General features: G+C 55.3%; 1 protein-coding gene across 1 annotated transcript; it reads right to left on the reverse strand.

Moving 5' to 3' along the window:
• Positions 1 to 3,027: 3,027 nt before the first annotated feature.
• Positions 3,028 to 5,659, reverse strand: NKX2-3 (NK2 homeobox 3; the record flags this gene model as incomplete). Its single annotated transcript, XM_081074320.1, has 2 exons — positions 3,028 to 3,776; positions 5,272 to 5,659. The coding sequence occupies 2 exons, from the start codon at positions 5,657 to 5,659 to the stop codon at positions 3,028 to 3,030; spliced, it is 1,137 nt and encodes a 378-aa protein (XP_080930446.1).
• Between the last annotated feature and the right edge of the window lie 4,803 nt (positions 5,660 to 10,462).

Here is a 10,462-nt window from a genome sequence, read left to right on the forward strand (position 1 = left end):
GCACCCAAGGCTGCATTTCCACACCACTGGAGCTATCCACATGGCCCTGAAGGGACCTGGCCCCATGATCTCCTACTGTGTTATCTGTCTCAGAGGAAATACAAGCCAACCTGCCCTCCACAACGACCTCACTGGGACCTCAGGTGGAGGGAGAGGCAAATAAATCTTTACACAGCACTATGTTGTTATATTGGAAAGTACCTAAGACTCTGGTGGCACATATTAGGGAGGGATTACCTTCACTTGGGCGGTTCAGGAAAGAAGCTTGGCCTTGAAGGAGGAGCAAGAGTTCACCAGAAAGATGGGGGTGAAGGGCATTCCAGGCCAAGGGGAGGGCCTGTGCAGAAGCATGGAGACTGCAAGAGCAAAGCGCTGTTTGGACTGGCTTCCTTTTTGTCATTCAGGCAGCAGCTTAAATGTAATCTCCCATATGTGGCTTTCTTGACCATCTACTTCAAAAGAACCCTCCCTCCAAGACTTGGTTCTAGTTCTTTTTTAGAATTGATCTACTATTTTTACATGTATTTGTTTGTTGTCTGCCTCCCTGGCTCACACACCCTTGAAAATAAACTTCATAAGTCTGCAGACACTGTTTTTTTTCACTGTCCCTGAGATCCAGAACGTGCAAGAGAACATATTTTCTTAGGTGCTCAGTAAATGCTGTTGGATGGATGGATGGATGGATGGATGGATGGATGGATGGATGGATGAACGGGTTGTCTGCGGCTGCAGGCCGGGAGAAACGTGTTAGGAAGCGAGAATTCCCTCCCCGACCCTTAGCTTAAGCAACTCACGGGAAGATAATAGCTCCAGAAGAGAGGGCTGCTAGGAAGGGAGCTTGGGGTGTCACGGTGGTGAACGCGGTGGTGGGAGGCAGTGTCCCCGCTCCAGAACGGCTTTTGAGAAAGGAGGGAACTGACGGCGAGGAGATGAGGGACTCGCAGATGGACGCAGAAGCTCACGCTCAGCTCCTGGGTCTTTCTGCCTCCAGGGAGGTGAGGTGAGGGAGGGGCCTCTGTAGCCTCCCGCTAGGTCCTTTCGGACGCGCCCAAGCCTCATCCTGGGCGGTCAGCGGGTTTTGGAGGGTTCCCTTGCCTGCCTCCCCTCTGTTCCTCCCCTCCTTTTTTTCCTTCCTTCTCCCCGCAGTCTCTGCAGCTCCCCAGCCCAGTGGCCTCGCAGCAGCCTAGTAGCCCCCGCCCACTCCTGTAAGGGCGAAATTGCTAAACTTGTAGCAATAATGACCCTGCATTCAGACCGCCGACTCCCGCTGAACGTCTCGGCGCCCGGACCCGCGGGGCCTCATCAGCGCGCCCCTTCCTGATGCCCGCCCAGCCCCCGGCCCCCCTTGCCGCCCCCTCCTCCAGCGCACAAAAAGTGGGGAACAAAACCCCCGCGCATTTCTCCGTCCCTCTGTTGAGCAGACTGCAGCACAAAGCCCCCGCTCTGAGAAGCAATGGGGAGCTCGGGGAGGACGTCAATCCCGACGCGCTGGGGTTTTTGTTCGCGCAGGGGACTTCGCCTTCCTACCACACCTTTTGTTCGGGACTCCAATAAAAAGCCATTCTTTCCGCACCTTCCCGGCCCGGAGCCGCCTTTCAGCGAGGCCCGGCCCCACAATGGCGCGGCACTCTGAGGCCTCCCCATTCACCCGCCTTGGCACGCTCACAATCGGCCGTGTGGCAGCACAGGCCTCGCACAGGCATTCTCCGCAAGTGACAAGGAGCCGTATAAAGCCGCGGCCGCCGGGGGAGAAGGGAGGGCGGCCGAGGGGGGAACGCGGCCGCGGCGGGGCGCAGCGTAGCGCCCTCCAACGCGCTGAAAGCCCGGCCGGTGGCAGAGGGAGCCGCCTTGGCGCCGCCTCCGGCTGGGCCCCGTGGACAAGGTTTCCTGTTCTCGGGCGACCCTCCAGGTGGGGCAGAGTCTAAACGGTGACCTAACGCAGGCTTAGACACTGGCCCAAGCTTCTGGGTAAACCTTGGGGGGATTACAAAGCCCGGGACCTCAAAAGGTCCTGAGTCTCCGACCTGTTCTCCCCACGAGAGTAAAAAGAAATTAATGAACAAAGCCACGAGGAGACCGGACAGGCTGCCTGGGAGCTGGCGCAGGGGAGACCCAGCCTTGAGATAGCCCAGCAGGGCTGCTTTCCCTTACGCACCTTGTGCTCTCCTGCGCGCCGCGTTTAAAGGACCCCTCCCCACTTTGGGGGGCTAAACAAACTCTGTAGCCGGCCAACGGTTTGGAAATATTGCACCTTGTTTATTGACTCCTGTAGTGTATGGCAGCGGGTGTGTACACGGCGTGTGAATATAGTTATATATATATATATATATATATATTATATGTGCTGAATACAGAATACGAAACAGAAAGGAACCCGGTAACACCTCTCATGGGCCACCGGGTCTCGGATTTGTTCAGCCCCCCCCACCCCCACTTTTGATTTCGCTCCGCTGGTTTTTCTCGCAGAGTTCTATGTCCCCTGACAATTCGGGGACCCAGGCCGAGGTATCTGCTGTGGAGGGCAGGCGGTTGGGAAACGGAAAATCGACTGTGGTGTAACGCTCCGGGCCCGCAAAGGGGGCAGAGGGTCAGTAGGGCCTGGGGATTTCTCAAGCCACGACGACCATTTTTCTCTCCTTCATGCTCTTGTTGTCCTTGGATTCTCCGCCAACGCTTCGCGGAGGCCGCGGGAAGGCCGAGAGAGAGAGAAGCCTCCTCGCTCTCAGAGAACCAAGCGGCAGCCAGAGTCCCAGCCTCTCGCACTCCTTTCCGGGCCAAGTCAGGGCCATCGTCCTCCCCGGAACCCAGCCGGCGTTTCTGTCTCAGAGACAGTCTCCGCGACCGGTCCCAGGCATCCTCCTCGCCCGAGTCCCCTTTCCCAGGCCTCGCGTGAGCTGCGCTCCGGGGTCCTGGGGAGCCAGTTATGTTTTCATTTTTTTAACAAGGGGACCTGGCCCTTGGATCCAGCCTTTCTCGCGTGTCAGTCCTGCAGCGCCAGGCTGCGCTGGGGCGCCCGCCGCCGTGACCCTACCAGGCCCGGATGCCCTGCAAGGTGCCCTGCGCGCATGCGGCCCCGCCAGCAGCACCCTGGTGCAACGCGGGCGCGCCGCCACCGCCGCCGAAGCCGCCCAGGTTGCTCACGTTCACAAAGGGGCCGGCTCCTGCCGCACTACAGGCGGGCTGCATGGCCGCGGCCGCCGCAGAGGCCCCGCCGCCACCGCCGCCGCCGCCGCCGCCGCCGCCTGCCGGGTACGCACAGCCGTAGCTACCGCTGTAGGCCGCGGCGGCGGCGGCGGCGGCAGCGGCGGCGGCGGCGGCGGCTGCCGAGTTCCCATAGCCGTAGGCGGGGAAGCTGTTGTAGGAATAGGCACCCGCGCTCACGCTGTAGGGTGCGCCATAAGCTTGCGCCCCGGGCGTGACGCACGGCTTGCCGTCCCGCACCAGCACCGGCACCGCCACGCGGCGCGGCGGCGGCGGGGGCGCGTGCGCACCCAGCTCTAGAGACTTGTCCTGCCGTTGTCTCTTGCACTTGTACCTGCGATTCTGGAACCAGATCTTCACCTGCGTGGACGTGAGCTTCAGGCTGCTGGCGAGGTGCTCGCGCTCGGGCGCCGACAGGTACCGCTGCTGCTTGAACCTGCGTTCCAGCTCAAAGACCTGGGCTTGCGAGAAGAGGACGCGGGGCTTCCGGCGGCTGCGTGGCTTCGGCCTCTCGCTGTCCTCCGCCGCCTTACAGTCTCCGGCCGCCTCCAGGGGTTTCTTCAGCTGGCAGCTTTCTGCGGAAGAAGGAAAACAACAGCGTCCCTTAGATGTTCCTGACCTCGCCGCGGCTCCGGCTCCGGAGCACTGTGGCCCCTTTTGGCAACAGCGTGGAGTGTATGGTGGTAAATCCCTGGACTTTTTGGAAAGTTTGTGGCTCCTGGCGCCGTGGGACCAGGCGACAGCCCAAGTACCCTCAGAACGCCCTGGAGGCACGTTCCATGGGGAGGGGTAGTGAGCGTTTATTTAGAACTTGAGCATCTGTGAGAGAAGAGATTACCCTGTATTACATGTGCGGCTCAGGGGGTTAATGACTATTTTCAGGAGGAAAGTGGTAACTACATAATAACTACAGTATTTGCAAACTCGTTTGCCTTCCACTCCGTCACGGATAGCTGAAGGTGTGAGGCATGTTGGTATTTGGGGGCCAGTATACGAGACTTGCTTGAAAATCGTTCTGATAGGAAATGCCTGGGTGTAACGTTTGTGCATTGCCCATAGACTGATTTTTGCTCTTAAAAGACTACATGCCCACAGCTAAATGTCTGTGTGAGACCGTCGGTGCTACCTTAGAGAGAAAAGGAAATTTGATCGACTGATTTAGACAGTTTCACGTCGATGTTAGGCCCAGGAGAGCTGCCAGGGTGTAGGCCTTGGCTTCTACCATATCAAATCTCCTCCTGGGGAAAGAGACTCTGATTGCATCCCCTCAGAAACAAACACTTTCTTAGAGGCTTTATTCAGTTATCTGATTTCTCTACCCTCGTCACCTCCCATCCGATTTCAACGGCCATGATCTCGGACCAAGTTCGGCGCGGTTTTCTTTTGGCCCGCAGCCGTACAGCCTGGGACACAAAGCAAATCGTTACGAATTTTCGAAAAAAGGCCGGCGCCTTAGGGGTGTGAGTGCTCTGCAGAATGGACTGTATTCCCACACACTCTACGGCCATCGTTTCCCTCCCTGCTGGGTGCTGTGGGTGCAAGGAAGTTGAAGAGGCGAAGAAACCACCCAGCTGGTCTCTACCAAAGTTCCTGATCTCTGCGAATGCTGGGGACACAACCTGCTTGGACGTTCTTTTCCGAGAAGAAGGGACCACTGCCCTGGCCTCAGAGAACTTGTCTCACGTTAGAGCGAAAATGGGAAAGGTTCAGGCTCTGACCTCTCTAGCTCTTGGAAATAGCAAAAATACTAGGAGTTGTCAGGACCCAGCGGCAGCTGAGCCCGTGCTGTTTATCAGCATCAGGGCAGCAATAACTACTTTCCCTTTCCTTGGATGCTGCACCCCGCCCCCCCCAAGGAGTAGTTGTTGGGGTCACCTTGTGCGTCCCCTCCACCCAGGCTCCTTCGCAGGCACCTGCGCTTTGCGGAGCTGTCGTTGACCAGGGCGAAGCATGACCCCAGCCAAAGGCTAGAGGGGCAGACCGCCGTGCTGGCAAGGATTGTGGGCTGTTTGCGGGCGCTCCGCCATTGCTCCAGATGTGCGGGTACGTTTCCTTTTCCCCTCTACTCACTTTGGCTCCGGTCTCTCACGACCTCAGATTCCTCTTCATGTTCCTTAGGCCCGCTGCACGAGTCCCGCAAGACCGTGTGGACATAGCTCTGGGGACAGAGCCCCGAATCCCCGTGACCGTCAGTGGTGGCTAGAGAGTTCAAATAGGACAGTTTCTCGCCCTCTTCTTCCTCGTCCTCCTCCCCTCCGTCAGAAAATTGTGTCCCATCGGCGGCGGCTAGCATGCAGGGCACCGAGTGGAAGTGGTGCTCCAAGTCCGCCTGCAATTGCGCGCTGTGGAAGTGCTGCTGCTGCTGCTGCTGCTGCTGCTGCTGCTGCTGCTGCTGCTCCAGGTTCAAAATGTCTTTGACTGAGAAAGGGGTGGAGGTGACCGGGCTTGGTAACATCATCAGGGCCACTTAATTGTCCAGTCCAAATACTCAATAAATCCCGGCGGGGGCGGGGAGGCAGCCCAGCGGCTCCAGCTCTCCTCTGGACTCTGCCGCTGCTGCCGAGTGGGGCTTTTGACAGACGCGGTCTCACTCCAGTCTAAATCGCCTCCATTGGCCTGGACCTGGGAGTCTGGGTTTTGTTAACAGCCACTGCAGGGACTGGGGCCTCGGCTGTGAAGCCGGTGCCCGGGGGTCGTGCGTCACGTCGGGGGAGGGGCTGTCTCCTCGGCCTCCCTCCCCATTGGTTCCAGCTCATGTGGACCACGCCCTCCGCAGTGGTGGGTTGGGTGTAGTGGCACTACCAGAAATAGACAAGGACTAGTATAGAGTCGCGAAGTCCCAGTCGCTGCTAGCGGGGCGCACTGCCCCGGGTGCCCGAACTACCGATTCCCGCCCCTCCTGGCTGCACCTTCCTGGCCAGCGCCAGTTCTGGGAGGCTTCCTGTCCGTGAACCAACTGCTGGGAAGGATGGCCCAAGGAGGGAGGTTTTTCTAGCTGCTGCTGGGCAGGAAAGCTTCCTGGCTTGTAAATACCGGACACTGGATCCCCAAGGAGACGGGATGTTTTATATATCTGTGGACCAACGACGTGTCCGTTCCCGCCTTGTTGGCTTTGTTCAAGCTGTCTCCTCCACTTGGAATGTCTTCCCCGCCCTTCTCTCCTTGAGTCGAAAGCTGTTCTCCAAGTCTCCGCTCAAATACCACCTCCTCCATGGAAGCGCACTCTCTGATCACCTAGTCGGAAGTCATCTCTCCCGCCTCTAACTTGCAGCGTGTTAGTAAAGGACAGTCGTGTCACTTATCATTTCCCACCTAGTACTTTAGCTGTATTGCCTTCCTGCTCTCCCCGGGTAGACTGTGAGTCCCCCACCCCACCCAGCAGCAGGGTCCCGGTTCCACTTGCCCTTATAGCTCTTGGAGCCGCCACACGAAGCAGGTATGTGAGAGACAGGATGATAGAGTTACTACTGAACCTTGTTGTCTGGTATCATCTCTTGGTTCGAATCCTGGCCTAGTCAATGTGTGACGCTGGGCAAATTTGTAAGCCTTAGTTTCTTTGTCTACAAAAAGGAGGGATAGATGACGCAAAAAAATGCAGAAGTTTATTGCAGGGCCCCGCACATATTAAGTGCTCAATACATGTCAACTACTGCTATTCTGCACCCGAGGTCAATCAGTATTTGTTTACTGCACTGGTGATGACATGGCTGGAGTGCCTACACACGGGATGGCTTCACGTGGTCTTGAGTGCAGGATCAGTCCTCAGAAGAGGCGTGACCCAGCCACGGAGGCTGTCTTTTCTTCCTATTGAAATCAGGCGCCTGCGTCTAGGCCTTGAACCTCGGAGACGTCTAATTTCTCCAACCCACACGCCTTTTGGCGCCCCCGTGCGGCCCTAGTTGTTTTCTGGGGGAATCTGTGGGGTCCCCTGAACTTCTGGAAACTTCACACTAGTGGGGGGGGGGATCATCTTTCTGAAGCACAGTAGGCGTTCGCCTGCCACCACGTCTAGCCCAGCGAGGAGCAGCAGGCGCTGCCGTGAGGCCCACAGAAAGCCCCGTGTGCAGCGCTGGTCTTGGAAAAAATAGAGATGTGTTCAGACCCACACATGCTGCCCCTGATCCGGCGCTAGCCACCCCAAGCATTTTTCGGCGGCCGAGATTGGTGGAGCTGGGGGAGACCGGCCTCAACTGGAAGGGGTGGGTGGAAGGTGGCGGGACTGTGGATGACGCCCTCGGGCGGTGGCAGACCCGGAATGGGAGTGGAGACGAGTTGCCGTGAGGGCCCCCGCCCCCCGCAACCGCGGGAGGAGTGGGTGCCCAAGGCCGAGGAGAGGAAGAACAGCCTGTCGGGAGGGGGGAGAGGCGGGGCTGTTCAGGAGGGAGCGGAAATGGTGCGGGGAGTCGGCCCCTGGGGCGGCCCGCGGAGCGAGGAGGCCGCGCGGGCCAAGTGCACAGGAGAGTTCTTAGGTGGCGGCGGGCTAGCGGCTGGGGGACCCTCTGTGGGCAGGGCCTTGCGGGGGGGATGACCGTCTCTCAGCCACGGGGGCGCCGGGTGCCTTTCTGCTTTGCATTCTGAGACTATTGACGCCTCAGGCAGGGCGGACGTCTCCGAACCAGGCCGTGATGCTGCAGAGAGGAGAATGCGCCTCGTTTCGCTGCGGATCGCAAGCGCTCCAGCGCACAGCTCGAGAAAGAGGTGGGGGTGAGTGTGCGGCACTGCGGGGTCGGGGTCCTGGAGGGTGGGGGTCACGGTGGCAGGAGAGAGTGAAGGAAGGAGGCTACGTTCCAGCCCCACTCCGCCAACCCCCATCCCCACGGCCAGACCGTTGCGGGGAATGTTTCTGCTTCCCCCTGGTCCCCGATTTTTTCGCCTCTTTGGATGCTTTCCTTACATGATTTCAAGAGTCAGAAAAGAAGAAAAATACAAATCCTACTGAAACTGTCTCTCCCCAGTTTCCCGCCGAAGCCTGCATTTCTCCTTGCTACGTTCTCTTGCTTCTCCCCAGCACTTCCCTGCTAGGCCTTTCCTAAACCCAACTCCAAGAACCCCCACTTTAGAGCCGGTGGGGAGGGCGGAGGCGGGAGCACCGAGGCACGCCCACACACCCGCTGCTGCTGCGGGGAATCCACCCGGAGTCGCCGGCTCGCCTCCTCTCTGAGCAGGCAGCAGGCTGTCTCCTCCCCACCCCAGCTCGGCTCTCACACAAACCTGTTGCCCCCCCTACTCCGCCAGGTACCCTCGAGCCAGGCCTGAGTGGTTCTCCGTTGTGGCCCCTGCCCAGGTTGCTGGTCGCACGGGAACAGAAGTTCAGACCCACGGGTCTGGAGGTCCAAGAGGATCCAGAGCGTGAGGACAGCGGGCTCAGGGGCCTAGGAGGCGGTTTCTGTGCCTTTACCTCCCCCTTTCCTCTTATACCCAGCGCGGCGCATGGCGGATCTAGCGGGCAGGAGACTTCTACCCGATACCTAGAGCTGATCTTGGCTTTATGTCCTGAGCAGGGGCTCGGGTCCTCTCGATCCCCTGGTTGTTGAAGCTTCTTTTGGTGGCTCTGGTTCCCCTGCAGCGGAGCTTCCCAGCCGGGATCCCCACCAGGCCAATCCCATTAGGCCATATGCCTTTTCTGTGCCCACAGCCTGCAGCCCCGACCACTTGCGAGCGTGTGCGCCACCAGCTGTGCGCTGCTGCCCGGGAGGAAAGCGTCCGAGCAGTAGTTACATTACAGCAGCGGTCGGTTCTCCCGAGTCACTTATCAGAACGTGGAATCTGGTTCCAAGCGTATCCAGTTACAGTCGCGTTCTGGGGCGTTTGCATTCTCTTGTCTGAAAAGTGGATCTTTAAAATCCTGGAGCTGTGCTCGACTAATAATAGGTTTTCGTTCCAGACAGTTTAGCTAATTACTGTCAGATAAAGTAAATATCATTACATCCGTGGGAAGTGTTTGATTTTATTTTAATCGAGTGTATCTGCCTACATACGCTTGTCACATTATACATTTATGGAAGTTTTCTCCTCCCATATTTGATTAAAGATTACAGTAAAATGATGGTAAATTCTATGAGAGGGAAATGCTATACGTGTGCATAACCGATAAAATTATACCTCTTTTGGAGAAAAGTCACATGCTAATCATTACAATAAATATATTATCAAATAAAATGCGACGATTCTTTGGAAACTGTAAAGTGTTCCCATGAGTTATTATTCTTTACACAAAATTACTTCACTAATATACATATAAATATAGGCAGAGAATCGATCATTTTAGTTAAATGTGCCACCTGCTTATGTTGTTAACGTCCAACTATTCAAATAACCATTTAATTATGTAATCAAGACCACAAAAATATGGAACATAATGGCAGTTTTCTAATCTAAATGTAGCACCAAAGTCAGAAATGAGTTTTTTAATTAAAATTTATTGGGGCTGACAATGGTTAGTAAAATTACACAGGTTTAAAGTGTACAATTCTGTAATACATCATCTACATATCACACATATATCACATTGTGTGTTCACCACCCAGAGTCAGTTCTCCTTCCATCACCATATATTTGACAGAAATGATTTTCTATTAAAGCGTGAAAAACCATCCATCCTGTGATGAACTCAGCCAGCCAAAACTATATGATAACATTTCAGAAGAATTTTTTTCATAGATTTTTTTCATTTTTTGCTGCTTTCCTAGAAATTTAAATTTCAATGGCATCTTACCAAAAAATAAAAAAATAAATAAAAACAAAAGAAAAAAGTTTCCTCTTTAGCAGCGGTACTAAATAGGTTTTTGTTACGTTGACCGTGGTGGTGATAGTGGTGTGTACGTGTACATGTTTTTTTGGTTTGATTTTTAGTTGAGGAATGTTAGAAAGCTATCCAAAACTTTTGAGCAATCTTGAGGCAACAGTGTTTTCTGAGAAGGATGAATACATTTTCTACTTTTCAAGAGACATCAACTTGGTAGTTCAGTCACAGAAAGTAATGAACTGATCTAATTCCTTGAGAGGAAAAATTTCTTCGTTTCAGTAATTTTGTAAGATACTTTAAAATGGAGCTTTGAGCATTTTAGCTTGTTTTGCATGTGTCTGTATAAATTTTCCCAGATTGTGTTTGGAATTGAATTTTCTAAAGAAGTCACCACTTCCCTTCCCTCGGAGAAAACTAGTAATTCAGTAATCCGTGTAGTTCTTTGTAAATTACAGGCCCTTGCTGAGGAAGTGAGTTTTGATTTCTCAGGGACAGGACTTTCCACATCTATCTGTG

The sequence above is a fragment of the Rhinolophus hipposideros genome (assembly GCF_964194185.1).
Source record: "Rhinolophus hipposideros genome assembly, chromosome: 15".
NCBI lineage: Eukaryota > Metazoa > Chordata > Mammalia > Chiroptera > Rhinolophidae > Rhinolophus > Rhinolophus hipposideros.